Genomic DNA, 22014 nt, shown 5'->3' with positions numbered 1-22014 from the left:
AAACCAAGCCATGGAGTCCAAGGACCTGCAGACCTCAGAGACACAACTGTATTGAGGCACAGATCTGGGGAAGGGTAAAGAGAAATGTCTGCAGCATTGAAGGTTCTATTAAGCACAGTGTTCTTAATCATCCATAAATGGAAGAAGTTTGAAACCAGATCTCTTCCTAGGTCGGGCTGCCTGAGCAATCAAGAGAAAATGACCTTAGTCAGGGATGGTCACTATGGAGGAGCATTTCTTTGTGGAGAGAGGACAACCTTCCAAAAGACCAACCATCTCTTCTAGCACTCCACCAATCAGACCTGTGTGGTAGAGTGGCCAAACAGAAACCACTCCTTAGTAAGTTTGTCACAATGCACCTGAAGGACTCTCAGACCATGATTCATTAGACCAACTCGGGCCTAATGAAACAAATATTGAACTCTTTGATCTGAATGTCAAGTGTCATGTCTGGATAAAACCAGGCACTGCTCAGCACCTGGCCATTACCATCCCTACAGTGAAGCATGGTGGTGGCAGCATCATGCTTTGTGGATGTTTTTCAGCAGCAGGCACCGGGAGAGGAAAACAAACTGTTTGAAACAAAATGGAAACTGTTTCAGAGTGCACTGGACCTCAGATTGGGACAACAGGACAATGACCCTAAGCACACAGCCAAGATAACAAAGGAGTCAGTACGGGTCAACTCCTTGAGTGTAAGATCACATAATGGAAAACAAATATGTTTTTTTGGGGACATTTTACCATTACTATTATATATATATATATATTATATATATACTATTACTATTTATAAATTAATTAGTGGCCTGCCTGTTTACAATAACTCCTTATTATAATAATTGAAAACAGTTGCAATTAAATTTCCTTTCCTTCTAAATGGATTTACTGATGTCCTGATGAAAACTGCTCTTCAAGCATACAAAGGGTATATAAGCCATACAGTAAGTTGTCTCTTCAGGAATGGAATAGTTTCACCCCCTGCTGACCTTTCAAACTAACTACCTAGCTCACATTTGTTTAATTTCCAGATAAGGCATTTTGCTTTTTTCAATTTCTATCTTATGAATCACATAACTTGGTCCTCTCAAGCCCAGTAACTCATCTGAAAACACAATGACCAAAACATTTACTGATTATAGATGGAAAAATATACTTACACATGGTACAGTCCTCCTCTAGTATACTTTACATGGGCTAATCCGATCTCTATCTATTGATATACCCACTTATCCTTGAATGTTGTGGGGGCTGCTTCAGTGCAAAGAGGCCATTATCCATCCATCTGTCCATCCATTACCAATAACTGCTTATCCATGAGTGTAGTAGGAAGTACTTCAATCTATCCATGCATCAGCTGCAGTATATCTACTTTTCTTAGTCTTGTAGATAGCTGGGGTCATTCCGATGTCTAGATAAAAGTTCACTATAGTAATGCCAAATTAGCTTGACTCCACAACATGACCATTTTATGTCCTGATAAAATTTTTTATTGGCTCAAATACCAATGAGTGCGTCAGTATTGGATATCTGCCACCCAATCTGATGTTTATGTACCTGCAGTAAATGTTGGGCTCTCTGGAACTACAGAAATACTCACTAGTGACTGTGCAGCATTGTTAAATAGAGGAGTATCTTCTCTCAAAAAAAATAAAAAAGATTTTAACAAAATTTTAAATATGAGGCAATAAGATGTAGGCAATCTTTATCAATAAAGTCTGCAAATTCTAATTACCATTTTCATAAAATTAATTAATGTTCCATTGTACAAAATAACCAAAATGAGGTTCCTTGAATGTCAACCACATACCCTGTGTTTTCCTGCTCTGGTAATTGCTAATTAACTCAGTGTCATATAAAACCATACAAAGATGATATTAGTACAGATTAGCTATCCATACTGTGCACGTTATAAATACTAATGGATGTTAATGCCTTTTGATCTTCAAATAATTACAATGTAAAACAAAGAATTTGATTTGCAAGGAACTGAAGATGAAGGTTTAAAAAAAAGAGGAAAAATTTGATTGCTTAGCAGCTCAGTGAGAAACGTTAAGGACCTAAAGGCTTTTCCTTGTTGGACAACCTGCTGATTCAGTGTCTGCCATAAAACCTGCTGAGCTGTGGAACTATAAAGATGCTGGAAGATTGCACAAAGATTTTTTCAACTAATTAACTGCTGATATCTCCATTCCCACCAAACTTCTCAAGACAGACACAATCCTAGAGGAACACAAGAGAAGCACAGAATAACTTTAAATCTGTGTGTGACAGCCTGAGACACAGTGAAATAAAGAAAGGATGAGAGAAAAAGGCAGAGGAAGAAGAGTGGCATAAATAATATAAGAAGAGAGATGCACATTTGGTGCAATACTAAGCCTAGACACTGAAGATTTTGAGTGTTTATCCCTTGGTCTCATTCTACAGGGAGCATCCATCCTCAGTCACTGTCGCTAAATCTTCCTTTTTTCTGTCAGCTGAGGTTTAATAGAAGACAAGGCAGCATTTGTGTCCTTCATAAAAAAGAAATAAACTCGGGCAAAACAAACCTGCAGAAAATTCAACAGCAGCACAGAGAAACAAGAAGCATTTAAGCTCCTTCTACATTACTGTTGTCCAATGTATTTTTTTTGTTGTTTTTTGCATTTTTGCAACATCTTTAAAGGTCTTAAAATAGTTGCATAAGCACAGACAGCTGTGACCAGATGTTATTTGTCATTCCTTGGCGCCATCTGTGCTTTGAGCACTCCATATGCTACTCTGTGAGTTAGTAAGAATTTCAAAATAATGTAAAGAAGGCTAAGCTTGCTTATGGGCTTTATACTGAATACTTGTTCTCTTTCCCAAAGTGTCAAATATTGTCAATTTGTCGTGTCTTTTGGCGTCTCACATAGATGCAAAAATAAACCCCTTTTTTAAATATAAGACGCATGGGTATGTCAATCGGCTACAATAGTGAACCACATGCATCAGTTTTTGATGGCTGGAGCAATGATGTACTGAAGCCAAAAGTCTGAAGAGGGAGGAGGGGTGATGGTAATGGTCAACAAGATGCCGGATCTTTTAAAGAAGACAGTTTGAGACCTGTGTGACACATTGTGTGTTGTAATAAAACTGTCCCAGGAAGTACTTTATCTTTTCATCCTGTTCCTATCCAAATTGTCTGTGTGCACAAAGTCAACCAAACTGTGATGTTTCCACCTCTGCAACCGATGTCGTTTGATATAGACAGGTCTGTGTAAAATGTAACTTTGTATTTCCCACATTTCCCAGGGGAGTTAGGGAAGCACCATTATTGTGCAAGTTTTTTGTCTTCAGCTTCACTAATCACCTTGATTGTTTTTACCTGTGTCTATTTGTCCCCTTTAAGAGAACTCTGCTTTGTCACTTTGTCCCAACCATGTTTTAGCATCATGTTCTTGGACTCTTGTTTCAATATCCTGTTTACACAGCTCGTGGACCCTGGACCCCTCAACGGGATACTGTTGTAAAATTTCAGTGTAAACTTTTGCCTGTCCGTTTGGCGATTTCTTTTTTGTTGTTATTGTTGTTACTCTTCCGTGCATTTTGTTTTTCTCTTTTTCTTCATGTGATTTTACTTTTGAGTTTTGTTTGGTAATTTGTGTCTTAATTGTTGTTTCTCTGTTTTGGACTGAGCTCTGTGCTGTTCTTGTATGTCTGTTGTTACTTTGTACTTTGTGCCCTTGCCACATCTTTTTGTATTCAGCTCCCTGACTCGCATTGAACGCCATAGCAACCACCATTTTGTTCACGAAGACTTCAACAGAGTTCTTCCCTGTCTATTTCCTCTATCATCCTACGAATGATCTAGTGACAATAAACTCCTTCCTTTTATCTATAGCATGTCTGGCATTATGAATGGGTCCTCCTACACTAGAACCATGACAATTACATGAGACTGTAGGATCAGAACATGTTGTTTTTAACGGTCTGGCTATTTGTTCTATCAAAGACTAGACCAATAAAGAAGAGGCAGAAATACTATCTACAGCCAGCGATTCAGCAGGTTTTCAAATAAATAATAAATTATCTGGTCTGTGCTATCAGTCAGAGGTAGGCCACATTTATTTATAGTTCGTACTTACTTTTCAGATAAAGTTTGTACTTTATCTTTAGGAACCAAGATCTACCCAAAAAACAAGGGGCAGTAAATAATCCAAATGTTGGGGCCACTCATTCTGTTACAAGTTGTAATGACCGCTATATACCTAATGAAATAATTTCCCCCAAAAAATCCTAAGTGGAAACCCTTGTACAGCTCCCTACCATATGACTGACTGACGTGTACCATTAGAAGAGTCACATGGCTACCTGCAGCTGTCATACATACACAATTAGGCGTATCCGTCTGCACAACAAAATGAATACCTTTCTGGGAAAAAAAACCAAAAAAACAAGGAAAAACAACACCAGGCTGGGAGGCCTCGATGGGCTTCTTTGCCTGGGGCCCCAGCCAGAGTCAATTATGTTTTATGGCCAATGTTATGTGGGAAAAGTAAGGGGAAAAACCTGTTGTAGGGTATACAGAATGACATTTTAAAGTCAATAGAGCATCATGAACATGACTGACTGAATTAACCTCTTGTGGGGCCTTGGAGCAAAATCCCTTTTTCAGCCCCACTGCTCCCCACCACCCAGCTGCACTATTCCTAGCCACCTACCAAATGGTATGGTAGAGCTGAAATAGGTAGCTCAACAACTTAGTCAACAGAAAGACATTAAATTGGCTGCAATTCTTATTACCAGATCCCTCAATTCATCTTGAACTAAGTAATGTTAGGACTCTTGTGACCATTAAACCCAGTGTGACATCACTCATTATATCATTGTGCCTTGCTCCAAGCTAACCAGTTTTCTTTTTTTCTGTATGCACCAACATCACTAAAAGTTTTATTTGATCCTGACCTGAGCACAGACACATCCATTCAGTATTTATAAAACACACAAACGTTGCACTGCTCAATGACTGCTGCTGTGTGGAGACACAGGCTTAAGAAACAGTGCTGAACTGCTGCGAGTACCTTTAATAGGAACCAGTGCGGCACTCAGTGTGTCCCTGCTACACCTAAGGTAAAAAGCATCACATCACTTTTTTTTTGTTTCTGTTTAGATGTGTATTTTCTTCCTGTATTATTTATATTATCTTCTTGGTGTGTGTGTATGTTTGTCCATGCTACTGCAACAACAATTACTGTAGATAATTGTAATTGACAGTATCTATCTATCTATATATCTATCTATAGTCAGCAATTATATGAGCAGGGTGTATATGGAATAGGTAGAGTAAGGGGTTATGTTCAAGAACCTGGTGCATCCCTCATTACGAGTTTAGTAATCAAACAAATGACAACTAAACAACTGTCCTTTGTTTTGCAATAAAAGAGATTCCTTTTATAAGTGTGCTACAGAAAATCACCACCTGAAGCGAACATACAGACTACAGAAGATCATTGTCCATTGGAGTGTTCCTACATTAACTGCTCTACCTATCATATCTTTCCAAACAGGGGTTTAAATTAAAGGAATTAAACCAAATTAATTACATTTTATACTGCTAAAGTGTATGCAAGCAGGCCAGGCCAGGAAATGTTTGCTTTCTCCTGCAGTCTTGATTCCCACCTCCTTCTGTCATATGTGAAAGTTTCTTTGGGCAAGACACTAAACCCCAAGTTGCTCCTGGTGGGTCAGGTCAGCAGGGTCACTCGTGTGAATGTGAACAGGTGAATGTAAAGCAGTGTAAAGTGTTCTGAGTCGACTATAAGTCTTATATAAGTGCAGACCATTTACTATTCCATACCTTTTCAGAACCCCACATAGTAGGTATGATCTAATTAGAGCATTTTCATCTTTACCTTGTCAGAATATTTCCAGCACAATGGACATATAGATATAAGATATCGTTGATAAACATTAACATGCATTAAGATCCCCTCCAATCCCCTAATTAATTCTAAGTATTAAGTATGCATGTTCATATTCTCAATGGCCCTCACTGCTTAGACTGTGCTGAGAAAGTCTCCAATCTGATCCCATTTGTCCTTTTCTACTATACTGCAAAATTCTGTCTGAAGCCCTAGATAAACACAACACCATAAGGCATGCTTTGATTCCTCCTAATGCTCACTGAATTATGTAGGATGCCATGCATTAACTATGAAAGGAAACTGAAATAGTTTTGTGCTTGCATGTGGTATGTGTGAATATATGCATCATTGAGTGGGACCATGCTTCCAAGTGGTTACTTGCCAATTCAAACACCTGAAGAAGAGCTAGAGGCAGCAAACTGATCTATTAAACATGACTCATGACTTGTAGAGTCGGAGATAGAGCCCGCTGGAAGGTCAAATGCTCACTTTATTTTAAAAGTTTTACCCGGCCCACTCAATTTTAACCAAGAACCAAACTGAAGTGGACATGAATCGATCCAGGTCCACATTAAAATTCGGTCCAATAAGGACCAGTAGGAACTAATCCTTGACTCAACCCAAGCAGAACTTCTAGCAAAACTAATCACATACTGTGTCATAATCATTGCAGAAGAAAAATGTGTCTTTTGAGGTGAAGTGGTGCATAAACTAAGATGCAGGAAAAATAACTTATATTGCTACTTTTTCAGTTGCAGCTGCTTGTTAACAGCCCATTAGTCCTATATTAATGCTTATTAAATGGCTCATTATTTGTGGTATGGTAACAATGTCATGGAAGAAGTCATGAGAAGGATAAAAGAATTTACAGACAACATTATCATCTATCATTTTCTTTGACAAAGTAAACTATTCTGAGCCTGATGAGTGAGCAGAACTGAGCTCCGTCACATTCAGCATCTCAGGGTCTTGAAACTGCATGGCAGCCATGAGTTTTACTTGTCTTAATTTAATAAGAACTAGACAGAAAAAGATAAATTTACAAAACCTCTAGAGCCTCTGGTATCAAATCACACGTTAGCCAAATCATGTCAAATCATAATTAAATCAAATCAAAATGTTCAAATCTATAAATATGCACAGTCTTTGCTTTCATGCGTAAGTTATCTTATTATAAATTTCAATCCCAGTGGACATACACGTCTTCTTTTTGCCCTCCTTTGAGCCATAAATGGATGCAGACATGTCCTTAATTAACTATTTACATATTAACGCTTGTGACAAAATCACATTAGCTGTGTTACTGAATAAAGGCATCATTATGAGCGTTGATGCTCCATATTATCGAATGGGTCATGACTGGTCTGTTCTTCTTATTTGTTCTGTGTTTTATAATTATATGCAAAGAGTGTCAAAATGAAACTGGAACTTCTGGGTTGTGTTCCAGAAGTAAGAAATCCCCATTGAATATCCCATTAAAAAGCACCTGTAGTTTTATTTCATGGGAGCTGAAGTTTTTTTAAATACTAAAAAGAAAATCATTGATTAACTTTCTAAAACTCGCAAAGGTTTCAGTTTGTAATAGCTTGTGCTGTAGTGTTTGGTGATATGTCTTAGAAGTTGAAACTAATTCGCGAAGAATGATTTTCTTTTACAAAGAAATGTTGTATGGGACATTGCAAGTTGCTGATGCTAATGGAACTAAGTCTATCACTACAGTGTTCTTTTTATGTACTGACACAATGGATTGTGGGATTGTGGGATATGGTAGACGCGAGAGTGTGCATTAATTAAATTAAAAAAGGAAAGGTATAAACTGGCAAATCCCATTTTTAATTAGCTCTAAATCCAAATAAATATGTTTGATCCCATTTGGGGGTAGGGTCTGCTTTAGAAACATAATCACCTAATAATCTTTCATTTGTTTCTGATGCACCTCTGGAAGAAACAACCTGTTTGTTTCTTAAATGGAAATTCAAATCATGTTTTCTAGTCTCTGTGTGCTGCTCGTGCTGAGCCACTTCGGCTAGTTGTAGGAGGAGGGCTTTTTAGAGCTCTTTTCGAATAACAAAATGGATTTATACTTCAACAGATGTCCTTCTTAGCAGTGAAAATCAATCTGCTCAGCAGATTAGAGAGAAGGAGGAAACGGCAATATATACCATCCACATTCATATACCACACATCTAAAGGGCAAAACTGGGTTTGTTTACCTTCTGTGATGGCTAAAAAGATAGTGACTGCTGCGTCACAGAGAGGCCTTTAAGACCAAGAGAGCACTTGAAAAATTAAATACCAGATGTCTATTCAGATAAAGCAGACAAGAGAAACACAAACACAAATCAATCACGTATTTTCAGATTGAAAGAAATCCAGCCACCAATAATCCTGAATAATTTAAAGACAGAAAAGAAAAAAGAAATCACCAAAGCACAATGAACGAGAGAGGGAAAAGTGTGTGTGAGCTCCTGTATTTGACGATTACTCAAGCTGAGCTTTTGGGGTGACTTAATGAGTTCTAATGTGCGTGTGTGCAATAGTCTCAAAGGAACCTTACAAGGTCGTTCTTAAGCTCGGCGAATATCCATTGAGCACTCACTGACCTGGTGTGAGGTGCCTGCATAGTGAAGGACAGGACTGTCAATCACCTGCGCTACAAACTAGCTCAATTGAAGTCTCAAAATTGAGTAAATGCCGGTTGAGTCTCAGTTTAAAAAAAAAAAAAAAGAGTGAGCAAATGTGAGTTCTAGCGTTGGCGGGCTGGGTGTACCCGTAGTGCGAGTAGTGGGATTCCTTCTTGTCTCATCCATCTCCTCCTTCTTAACCTCGATCTAGCACGATCACAGAATATTTTAAACTCCACTCATCAGCAAAAATCACTCAACACCCTGACACAGTTACACATCTGCACAGAGCCTCACATGAGGTAGGCAACATGATGTAACGTTAACTCACAATTCTTCCTCCCTATCTACAGGCTGAAATAGTAAGACTTCAACCTGAAGGTTTAAACTGCAGTAGTAATGACAGCACGGGCCCTGAGGCTAAAATCAGACTTTCCCCTGAGGTTGTCGTCGTACTACGCAGGAAGAAAGGAAATCTAATGTGGATGGTGATGAGCTGCGATTGAAATTCATTTATCGTTTTTGATCCTTTTTTTTTTTTTTCTGAGCAACATGAATCAGTATTTGCTTAATGAGCATATGTGAGGATGTCAATTGGCTTGAGGTTGGAGTTTAAGTCAAGGGGAAACCTCTCAGTAAGTTTCCCTTGAGCAAAGCAATTGACGATTCACTACAGCCCTTCTCAGAATAATGACTGCAGTTGGATTCCCGAAGTAAGAAAACCTCATTCAAAATCCCATTGACAAGTCTAACATCTCTAACAACTAAAAATACAGCCTTTGAACACAGACAGATGCCGCATACATGTGTATGTAATCAGGACAGAAATGAGTTGAAAGCTACAAGTTTTAGAAAGCTATTATTACAGCTAGAACATTGACAGAATAACTGTGCATACGATCACTGACACGTTTTCTAGGTGCTGTGTTGCCAAAACCATGGTGTGTGGTGCTCTGCCACATATGTAACTTCACTTCATGTCATGTGGTACAGAAAATCATAGCAGACCCTGGGCAAAAAAAATCACAGACAGATAACCTGGAGTAAACTAACACAAAAACATATAAAGTCCGGCCAGTATTCAAGCTGGTGACCTCATAGCTGTGAGGCGGCAGTGCTGACAGCGTGTTGAAGCTGGTCCTGGAGTGTAAGCAAACGTGTCATCCAAGATAGCTCTACACTTATCTAGCATATCTGACTTCAGATATGGCGTCAGCATGGAGTGAAATAAGTCGTGTCTGAGGGCGGTGAGACTAGTAAATGCTGTTGTTGCTGCAGTTAATGCTGAGTTGTTGCTCCCTCACCGACTAGGGGTGTTTCGTGTTATGAGACAAATTATTTTTTCTTTGTGATGTATAAAAACTGCACAGAGACACACTACTACACAATATTCCCCCTTATTTTCAAAACTGTCAGCGTCCAACAAGGGAAGCAATGAATTTGTAACCTATCTGTAGCAGCTCATCTCAAATAGGTATTCAATCTGAGAGTAGCAGGAAACGTATCACTATAAACAGTCAGTAATAGCTCCAATTCATGGCATTGCTTGTCATTGCTGAAATGACAACACTCTCAAAAAGTAAATGAAAGTAATTTTTCAGAGCGCGCCATTGTGTTTATCAAAACAACGCCATTCTGTCAGCTTAGGAATATACTTATTCATTTTTGTTCCAGGGAACTGACTTCTATGTTTTACATTTTTAACTTCAAGAGTTTCATGAGAGTTCAAGAGTTTCCTTCTATTGTCTTGTTTTTCAGCTGCTAACTGATACGTCCCTGAAAATATCATCAAAGGAGCTCAAGACTTTTCAGAGCTCCAACAGTACACGACATTTATAATCTGCCCAACTCCACAGAGATTTAACATCTATTAAAAAACATGCCACTATCATCATTATATCTCTGCATTGATGTGAACTCACGGGGACAATAACAGAATTCAAGAGCAGGAGTAAGTCAGATAAAAGGACTCAGACGTCCATTCACAGTCATAAAAGGAATTATATATAACTCAATCTTCTAGTAGCTAGTTTTTTTTAATATTAATATTAATTTGTGATATTCAGGTTGCTCTCTAACAGTCACCTGTGTCTGCATGAATTACCTTTACAAGTTTTAACCACCGTCAGTCTGACATGTTTGAGCAGGAAAAGCTCTGGTGTAATTATTAAGTTTAATAATGTAAGGATAAAGTTTTGCTGCAGCTTCCAGGAGGTATGATTGGAATGAAGTCATCATTATTATTATTGAGATTCTGTTGCTGACTACTTTACTTAACGCTAACAGAAACAACAATACTAAAGCTAAATCCTGAACCTTTTCTTCGCAGGTTCCATCCATGCCTTCCAATACCCCTCAGCCACGACTTGAAAAATCAATGCCTTCTGGTATTTTTTTTTTTTTTTTTACAAGATGCAGCGTTGAAATATGTCTTGAGTGCAGGGTCAGAGCTGTTAGCACCTTGAGCAGAGAGCTCTGCTTGTTAATCACTGGTGCGACATACATGGGGAGATGTCAGCTGAGAGAGACTGGAAGAGAATATCCAAGAGAGGTAACTTATTAACAACAACTGAGGAGTTCAATTCAGTGCTATGTAACCACAAATATCATCCTTTTTACTCCTTTTTTGAATGGATTTGTCTTTGCCTGCATCACCCACAGTGCAACTTGACCACAGATTCCTCTCAATTGGAATTGGAACAATTGGAAGTAACAGATTTCATTTAAACTTAAACTTTTTGGAATATTTAATTTTACTTTAAAATAAGTATATAGTTGGAAATGGCAGGTTGTTCATTTTGAATGGACCTAATGCAGTGTAAACACAGTATCCTACACAGAGCAACACAAGATGTTTGTAACATTAATTGTTACTTAAGTCAGTTTATAGTAATAGTTTAGTGTCTGGTTTTCTTCCAGTGAGTAAAAGTCAGGACAACCACACTAATCATCTTTACGGCAAAAAAGAAAGTGGGAAATGAGCAGGTTTGTTGTGTGTTTCTCCTACTGTCTAAACTACACTGGTCATGCTCTCTGACTATGCATACTATTTAGTCAGATAGCATCACCTCTGCTTGCTCCTGATGCACCTTTAAGAAAATCTGTAAGACATAATACCATGTGTAGTTTCTATGTAAGGATATGAACACAGTGATTTTATTTGTATGTATACTATATTGTCAATGTATTAACAAAATACAAACAACATTTTTTCTGATCAACATACTTGGTTTATACTTTTAACTAAGGGCTGTCCTTTGGTTTTGAAACTAAAAACTGTGTATTATACAGTGCTGTGAGAGACAGTCAGGTACACAGTTCAGGAACACACTGAACAGCAGAGTAATTAAAATGTATCTAAACTGTTACCAGCCAGTGAGGCAAGAAACATTAGCACGCTGCTAGTGTTTGTGCCAGGATCGTCTGGCACAGAGAAACAGTAGCAGTCTGCTAACACGCACACACACACATACACACTCTCTAATTTCCTTTACGTGTACTTTCTATCAGGCTTTTTAGAAATCTATTTTACCACTTCACTTGATTTGTTTTGCTGCATCTATTTGTTCTTTTCCATCATGCTGTACTCTGTTTGCGTGTAATTGCTCATCATGTTATAATCCTTCTTGAATTAGCTCATCAGGTTCACTGTGCAGTGACACAAAGTGAGTCTTGTGATTTGACTTATAGGCTGAAGATGGAATTTATGTAATAAAAACTTGCCCATGTTAAAACAGTCCGGATGAATTCAGTAACTCTAGCGTGACTTTCCATGGATGTGTAATGTGGTGTAGTGAGGTGGTGGAGGGTTAGTTGATGAAAGGCTAGTGCACTTGAAACCAGGGGGTAATTTCCAAGGAGCTATCGTGATTGACCGGATTCAAAGTGGGAAGAACACCCAGAAAGTAACACAGAGAGCAAGTGATGAAAAAAGTAAAAAGAAAAATGAAGACAGGAGCCATCAGAGAAGATTCAAGTAAGGTTTTACACTGGCAGCCTGCAGTCATGCATTTGTGTGACACCTTTAGCTTTTTAGTGTCCGAAACCTTTTCCCCACTGTTAAAACAAAAAAGGTGAGAAGCACTGGCTGCAATGGCTGTGTACAGTGTTGTAATGGCTGATGGTAACAGATGATGTGGGTATATGAAGGGAGGCTTGCCTGAGAGAGGTCCAGCTCTACCTATCCTGATGGTCATCTCATCTGAGTCGAACGGCTCAAACGAGGGCTCATCTGCTTTCTCTTTGGCCAGCTTGGAGTCAGGGGGCAGGGCCAACGCAGTGTGGGGGTCAGAACCTACACCCTGTGGATAGAAGAACAAGCCAGAGGTAGAGGGGATTATACTCTGAACAAAAACAGAAAAATATATAAAGATGTTTTGTGTTTGTGAAGTGTTACTGTGTATCACGTAGATTAGTGGGATTAATTATTAACAATGCACAATGAGCAGCTTCTCCAACGGTTAGCGCGTCAGTAGAGCTCTGAATACTCTGATGACTTCACCGAGATATTAACAACGATCCACCAATCTGTGCAACAGCAACACATTTTCCATATTATAAACAGTGGGTAAATAGCTGAACAAATCATTCACTTAATAACTTGGTTTAAACTTGAAAAGGAACAATAACAAACAACAACACCCAACCCAGACGTCTTGCAGTTTTTCTTCTGAAAAGAAGTCCAGTCTGTCATATTGTGTCAGCTTCAAACTAGATTTTTAACTCAGGGATCGGTCGCTTTGAGTGTCTTTCTAAACTATGATGCCTATTCAACTTCTTATTAGAAAGTGGTTATTTTAATTTGTTTGTTCATTACGTGCAACGTCACTTTGTTTGAATATTTTACATTTGTCACCAATGTGAATCACGTTTTTGCAGAAGAGGGTGCTTTAAAAGTTTCTCTAATTTACTGGTGGAAGACAAATCAATCAGGTACAGCGCACTGCATAATGCCATTAAATTACACTTTTAAAACCAAAATCAAACTTTAACAGAAAATCCATTAAAGAATCTTAGTAGATGATTTTGTCTTGCATTATCCGTGGCCAAAAACTGCACACACGACTGAGCAATGAATCAGCGGCACCAACAGATGCAGACTTAATTGAGTGGTTTTTTTTTTTGTTTTGTTTTTTTTTTTTGTAATGGTCATTTTAATGATAACAGAGAGCTCACATATTCAATGTGAAACTATTAGATGACTAATGTCTAAAAGTGGGGGCTAAATTAAAACATTTGCATTCGTATTTCCACCCCTTCATCCTGCTGTGTTTGTGTCACAGGTGGTTTAAAAGCAGACAGAACATTGGGAGACGTTTTTGTTAGGGTGTACACAGTGTGCTTGACTGTTTTCATGCAGTTGACAATGTGAACAAATGCCAGAAACCAATAAACACATGAGTGCCATTGTATATATTATGTATATAGGATTTTTTAACTAATTGTATCAGTTAATAGGGTTTTCTACCTCATGGTACCACTTTAACCCTGTGTCCTTAAAATGAGACTTCACTAGAATATATTCCATCATCCATCCAATGCTTATACAGTATTTTCCCTACAAAAACTCAATCAAATGCTCTTTGTTGATGCAGGGTTGCTTCAGCGGAGTGGAAGCTTTAGCACTTGAACCTCCCTAGACCAAATGCAGTGTCTTCAGATGTGTGGTTTAGCTGGGGGAAGTTATTCAGTCTACAAACAAAAAGCACTACAGAAACCCCAAAATAGTAGAGAGTTCTGCTAATGTCATTCAACAAAACATTCAGCTCTGGACAGAGCTCTATTTTACCCTCCCTTTTTTTTCCAGAGGTCAGTTCAGAACATGAGCAAATGTTTTCATGCAAATTCAGAGTAGTTTTGGTTTTGTGCTGGGACTCAATCTTTTCAAAAGTGGAAGGTTGCTTGCAGACATCTGGTATTTCCCCACTAAAAAAACACATTGCATTGTTGCTTATTTCATTAAAACCTCCTTCCCCGAATACACTCACATGACCTTCCACAGACAGACACCATCAAATGTGGTAAAATAAGACTCCAGGAGCTTCTTCCAGCTGAACTGACGCTGTCAGGAAATTGCATCCAAGATGCAAACATTTTATCTGAGCCATTTCTTTTTAGCCTGTATTTGTCATTCTTGCTCTCTGGTGATTTCTTACAAGCATATGAGAAGGATGCAGGCAACAAGAAGAATGTTTTTTTTTTTTTTCAATTAGGAGGAAGGTTGTTCAGACGTAAAATAATGAGTGAGGTTGTTAGGCTTCAGCCTGTCCACCAGGGACAAATTGCTGCTATGAGTGTGCATCTCAATACAGTGAATTTATGCATTGGACCAGTGTTTAATACATCAGATGTATTTCACAAGCTGATGCTAAAACAGACAGACTTTGTTTCAAATATTTAAAATGCTAATTATTTTCCATCTGTGCTGTTCTCATGACCGTGGTGTATGCATCTGTTCGTGAGGCCAAAATCCCCCAGCAAGTTTCTTATTTAACACAGTGTGCTGCAGTGTATGTGTGTGTGTGTGTGTGTGTGTGTATTTGGCATAATGGGGCAGTTCACGCTCCACCTTGAGAGAACATTATTAACCCACAGTGGCCTTCGGTGACGACCCGTGATACAATCTCATCGGCAGGTCCAAAATCATCTTGAAAACACTCCCAACAGCAGTCTGGCTCTGTTGATCACTGAAAGTCACCTCTCTCTTTATATACGTGTTTTTAACTGTATTTTTAGACTGGAAATATTTGATCACCTGCTTCAAAATCTCCAGGTGCACGCTGTAGGCTGGCTGGAAAATGTGTTTCGTAGAACCTTGATGTCTATATTTATAATTTTCTACCAAGAGAAAAATAAACGAAAAGGAAAGTAAATATTCCAACTGCACCTAAATAAACCGAAGCGTGACAATAGGTCCTGCTGCCACATCCTGTTCATATACTGTAAGCACCTCAATACTTTGTCTTTTAATTTAGTGTGCTCTGGTAGCTGAATGGTTATGTAGTCTCCAACTCCACAGTTCAGTTCAGACCTGGATGGATGGATTGATGGATGGAGCGAGCAGCTATAGCTGCTCCGCTGTTTGACCAGCAGGCTATGTAGAGGATGTGTGCTGCTCTCCATGATGTTCAACAGCTTGTTAAGCATCCTCCTCTCAACAACCTGCTCCAAGGGTTCCACTGAAGGCCCCAGCGCAGGGCCACTACATTTACATTTAACATAAAATCCTCAAAATGCTACCAGCTATTTCAGCATAAAAAAAGCTTATTTGCTTTTTAGCAATAACACAGTAAGGTGATCAACAAACAAACCACTCTACTGACCTTTCTGCTCAATGAAAGCAGCGACAAACTCTTTTATCAGATCATAGATTTGGACAGTGGCCCAGCTGGAGGTGTTTGTAGTGGAGGTTCATTGGCTCAAAATCAATGCTCTTTCTTTGGCAGCCCTCTTAACAAATACAAATTGTTCATCTAATTTAATGGATCTTGTTGTTTTGTTTTAGATTTTCTTGCCTCAACTGAGAAAATGTGGCATTCCTGCTGAGAATACAATGTAATACCTCAGCTGACAGATAAAAGTGAAAAGACAATGGAAAAACACATAACTGTTAAAACTTATTTATATAATACACCTACAGTAAACTGTACATTTAGAGAATTTAAGCGTTCTTTACAGCATGCCTCGCCAGCTTGACTTGATGAATCCACCCACTCCTCTCGGAGTCGTGAATAGCTTGCTGATGTCTATAAGCTCATCATGCACTGCAGCGGGACCCTACATAAAAGTATTCCAGCTATCTGATGTTTGTGTGATTCACTCTGTGTGAAAGCTGCAGCAGCTGAGATGTCTCAGTGGACTTGTCACACATGAGAACGGCAAGATTGGGAGGAAAAGGGAGGAGGAAGGGGGGGTTACTGCCCTGCTTCCATCAAACTTACACTCTGTCAGGAATTTCAGCACATTAAAGCACAAAGCGTACACACAGCGCACACACAGGACAATCTCTTTATGGCTTGTGTGCTGTGATCCACTCCTAGTATCACCACTTCAAACTATTGACCAGGCTATTTGGTCATGGACACCAACCATCTCAAGTGCAGCTTGCACTTGCTCACATGTCAACCCCAAAACTTCAAAAACCTTCAAGCAACACAGATTTTCTCTGAGAGAGATTGTACTCAGAGCAGAAAAAGAAATCTCCAGAGTCCCATTCTTTCATGGACAACATGAAGAACTGAGCTGTCCAGACTTCTTAACAGTCTGACATGTTGATATGATCAATAACCATACATCCCGACAACCTGACCTGGTTGTTCTTCCCTTGGAAAGGAGCTCATCATCAAACTTAACTTGAACTCACAGTGCAGGTATCAGAGAATATGAAACTCTCATTAACGTAACGGCTCAAGAGATGCACTTTAAAGGCATCTGGGTTATGAACCTGCTGTTATTTATTTCTCTTGACATTATTTTTTTTCATGGATCAAAGTTATTTAGAGTGAAGGTATCAGGTATGCTTTATGTACAATATGCTATTCCGAATATCATTTCAACACATATATCATATATCATATGCAATTTTCTGCCATGACTGACCTTTTGAAGCACTCGCAGCGTTTCATCTGATTGTTGACATATGCCTTAGACCATAGTAGGCCAAAGGATACAACTGGATATATTCATTTATTTCTGCTTGTCAACATCACAAATGAAAATCTGATCAAAACTGGAAATATGTTTCCAAGCAAAAGTAAATGCAATTGAGGTTTGTTCTGATGCCACCTGTCCCTACTACATTACAGAGGCACAATTAAAGTCATGTGGACCACCTGTATTACAGTCTGGAATGAAAGTATGTGACTGTAAGCATCACAATAAACAGTGAATAAAACAGAAAAGCCTATCAACACTTTTCTCTATACAACAAGCTGCCATTCATTGTCTATAAGACCTAGATTTGCAGCTATTTGCGGCAACCCATTCTTACCCACAGCTACATTAAGCACTGTCGGTCTATGCAATCAAATGTTACCCATGTTGTCTTTATATTAAAATTGGAGTATACAATTAACCAAGAAAAATACTTAAAGTAAAAGCAATCTGCCACCTGCATTTAAAGAACATCACAGATGTCTATAAGGGATTTGTCCAGACTTACATAGTTATTTAGTAGACACTATTATCCAAAGCAACTTACATGTGACATACAAGGTACAATAGCAAGGAAGGGTAAGCGTAAGGAGGTCCTTTGCCTAAGGACCCCTACTGAAGGTAGGCCACAGCTGGGATTCAAACCCCAGTCTCTCACATGGAGGGCGGCGATCTTACTACTACATTGTCCAGATGCTTTTTGACTGAATTACTGTACATCAGTTTAATCAAACAACACAGGTGTTAGCAATCACGTAGGTTTGGTTAAGACCGTAAACTAGCTGTAAATAAAGCACAATACTGTGTTGTAATCTGGATACTAAATGCCAGCACTGTTTTTGCTGTAATGTCACTTTTTTCAAAAATAGCACACACTTCCATCTCTGAAGACAACAACAACTTCCTAGATCCAATCATGTATAATTTGCCAATATGTAGGTCTAGTGATTTTTTTTCACCTAGAGGCCTTCGATATAGCCACCAATGACTGTCACCACACATTCTCAGACTCAGAATGTGTCAGGCTTTAAAAGAGTTACATGAACTTTCAATAAAATACCTGTCATTATGAAACATTTCATACTTTACTTACATACTTTACACTTTATAAGTGAACTAGTTTATTTTATTTGAGTTTGATAATTCCCACCTTTTAAAATGGCAGACCAGGTTACTTTTCTGTGCAAGTTAGAACAAGCTCTACAGCCTAGTGTGTCACTGCCCTTTTCAAACCAACTTTGGCACTCAATCTGAAAGGTAGTGTCTAAAGAAAACACTTCCAATCCAAACTCGCATATTTCGGATGACAAAAGGGTCACGAGGACTGTCATTAATAAAGCTCCCAACACTGTAATCACCGCAGAAATTCAACTCTTCATTCACAAAGCTATTAAGATAAATGCACCCTGTATCACACATGTATTAAGAATAGAGAGCTGCAATGCAGTTCTCTCGTTCATTTGCCTTTTTTAATGAATTCATTTGCATCTAAATAAATGTTGAATGGTGTTTTGTTTCCCCTAGTAAATTACCAGTCTCCGTCATCCTCTTCACTGATGGACATTTTAGCCAATGACGCTGGCCATAGAGGCACAGCCATTCAATGGCCTTTTCTACCCTGACTGAACATCTGACATTTAGAAATAATCAAGGGGATGGATGCAATGAGACAACAGGCCTTTTCCATATATCCCATTATACCTTGGGTAGCAGTTAGCACATAAAAATGCAAATTAAGTCGGGACCATAAGCACAGATTCCAAGAGTATTTCTGGTTTTCAGAGTCTGTGCTTCAGCACGTTGATTCTCAAAATAAACATGGAATATTACAGTTACAGAACATTTACATTTAGTCATTTTGAAGAAAACAAGTGAGATACTGTAATATTGTATACTGCACTATATAAATTTGGAAGAATATGCCATCTCAACTTGGGTAACTGACAACCTTCTCACTCAGAGCAATGTCCATCATGTTTCTAGTTTACCTTGGTCAATAAAATAAAAAAGAGAACCCTCACCAAACTTTCAAATATTAGGCAACTATAAATATTTAATACTACCAAAACTCCAGAGCCCCCCCCCCAAAAAATGGTATTCAGCAAAGACATGGTAGCCACACTGATTGTGTGTTGGGCTCTGAGCACTTCCAAAACATCATACATCAAAAACTCACTTTAACATCAAGAACTCTGTCTTAGATTTAACCCTTTTCACACATGGTACCTCGATTGCAAGAGTTGAAAAGGAATTGGGGACTGGACTACTTAATGTTTCTTGAACAGCTCTGTGTCGTTTCATCATTACTAAGTGCACAAAAGAACTCCCACGTGGTTTGGAATTGATTGAGAGCTGAGAGATGCCGTGTAGATTGAGGTGTCTGTCGATATGAGGAGTAAAGAGGTGACCATGCAAGAGAAGTAGATGCTAATGAGTGCCATCTATCAGAGATACCGAAATCAACAGGGTGTGCACAGCAGAACTAAAAAAATGGCAATTTACCAGGTAGGCAAAAGAATTAATCACAGACACAGCTCTTTCTACATGGATACAAACAGTTTCAAATTAAGGCAAAGACTTTCCATTAAGAATTGCATTATGTAGTACTAGATACAGCTAGTATTATACAAGAAGAATCCAATGTTTTATTTTAAATGTCACTTTTTGGCCCAAACAAAGGCAGTGTGAGGCTTCTAGTTCTTTGGTGTAAGCTTACTGTGTCACGGCCCTAAAACATACTAGTGGCTAGTTAAGGAGTCCTGATTTATCTTGTCCTAAAATGACGAACCCTGGCAGCAATAATGGTTTAGTAAAGCGTAAAATTGAGAAGTGAGCCCTTTCAGTGGCACCTTAAACTATCATTACTACAGAGACAGAGCTGTTAGTGAGGAGGCAAAGAGGATAAATGACTCTCTCCTGCAGCTCAGTGCTTGAATGACTCAGTGTGTCTCTCTTGATAGATCAGAAGAATGCTGAAAAAGTGGCCAGATCCAGCAAACACCAAGTTGGATCTTCTGCTGATCAACATCAATTACATCTGCATCAGTTTATGTACCTGTCCACATTCACATTCATTCATTCATAGACACAGTGGAGGCTAAATAACTTCATGTGAGAGCATGTGCAGTACATGGCTTAATTACTACAGTACAATGCTGTGGGCATAAATAAAGCAAAAGTTCTTCTGTTGAACACTCAACATCTAATCTAAAACAGAATTGTCTTTAACTTAGTGAAGGTGTTACCCATGAAAGCTATTTGCAGTAAATCAGCATTGACTGCATATCATAGACAGCATATAAAGAGCATTATGTAGCCTACTGTAGAGAGTGTGGTGCAAACCCACACACTTACAATCCTTATGTTCCTCTATTTGCAACTGTAGAATTACATTATAAATACAATCTGTTCTGTATTTGTACCTTTTCACTAGATTGGAGTGAATCAATGCAACTATTTTATATTAAAGCTTGATGAAAAGAACTAAATGTGTATTTATGCAACAGAGCCTACAGTCATATAAGCTTTGATATGACTCCCACAATGAGCACAGATAGTTTGTTTACTTTACAAATTGTGTTGTCTTTGTGGGTGATCAGTAAGCACAAGTAACTTAATCTTAATAACAGTAAGGACCACTTGTGCTACAAGAAACAATAGACCATTGTTGCTTAATACATTTTTTAATCAATAAAAATAAATAAAAGTATTAGAATATGAACATACTGACAGGTCTTTTTCTCCCACCCAGGCATGTCCTGTGAGATTGAATGTTCAAATGAATAAATAACTCTGACAGCTCTTGTTTGTAGCCTTGGGTTTTACCTGTGAAGACTACATTGGTTGTTTAAAAGGATAAATCAACATGAAGATAAGAGAAAATCCATTTTGAATCTTCAGTGTACAGCAAACACAAATTAATTTGCCATGCCCTTCTAAGATGTTTGGAGAGGGTCGTTTGCAGAAAATCAGCAACATTTTGTTTAACATCTGCTCAGGATATGTGGCTGTTCATAGCAAATCTGCAAGGACATTTCAAAATGATCTAGAATATTTGAACTGTTTTATACACATACTACTTTTTTTTTTTGTGATATGGGCGACTGTGGCTCAGTTGCAGACACACCATCCTGTCAAATAATATGATGCCTCTAAGTCTGACATCTAGCACTTAACTAATCAGTTATTAGGCTGGTGGAAACTAAAGTATTATTTTCACATTACTACTCAGCACAAGCCAACACTAACATTCACAGTCATATTTTATTGACACAAGGAATTCCCTAGCCTAGCGTTCTCACATGCATCTCACCTGAGTATTGTCTGGATCAGGTTTCCATACCTTCATGCCGAGCCAGACTTGTCATTTCCCTTTCACTTCCATTCTTTATTCCTAGCGACGCTGACTATAAAAGATAATGTCAGATGATGATACCATTTCCAATTTTTAACAAGACCACTGGAAATTAATTTGTCACCATTTGTTGAAAGGTGACTGGTGGTGGTTGATGAACAATGCTTATAGCCAATGTGAAAAGCTGAGTCTTTCTCTATAATTGACATCCTGCTGTGGAGAAAATATTGTAAGCAAACTATCATGACAACCCTTAAATTCAGTGCTAACATCAGGTCATTCGCCAAAGTTAACTTGCTCAAGTTAATGTGATATTTCAATATACAGTGTCACTTGAAAAATGGCCTCTTTATAACTAATCTAGCATCAACACTAGAAGCTCAGGAGACACAACAAAAACTTTGCTATTGAATATAACTGTTTGTAGCCTTTCTGTTGCTAGGCTAGCGTGTCCATTTTAATCTGTGGGAGCTCAGGAAGCCCAACCCAACCTAGATTC

General features: G+C 38.5%; 1 protein-coding gene across 3 annotated transcripts in view; it reads right to left on the bottom strand.

Moving 5' to 3' along the window:
• Positions 1-22014, bottom strand: part of LOC113156612 (zinc transporter ZIP11) — a 103243-nt gene that overhangs the window by 27473 nt on the left and 53756 nt on the right. For 2 of the 3 annotated variants that reach the window (XM_026351847.1, XM_026351848.1), the window contains exon 5: positions 12669-12810. In XM_026351847.1, coding sequence (XP_026207632.1) covers positions 12669-12810 — 142 coding nt within the window. The remainder of the gene's footprint in view (positions 1-12668; positions 12811-22014) is intronic. The other variant, XM_026351849.1, reaches the window with a different exon arrangement.

The sequence above is a fragment of the Anabas testudineus genome, chromosome 19, assembly GCF_900324465.2.
Source record: "Anabas testudineus chromosome 19, fAnaTes1.2, whole genome shotgun sequence".
NCBI lineage: Eukaryota > Metazoa > Chordata > Actinopteri > Anabantiformes > Anabantidae > Anabas > Anabas testudineus.
The sequence above is the reverse complement of the archived record's forward strand: the minus strand, read 5'-3'. Positions and strand labels throughout refer to the sequence as shown.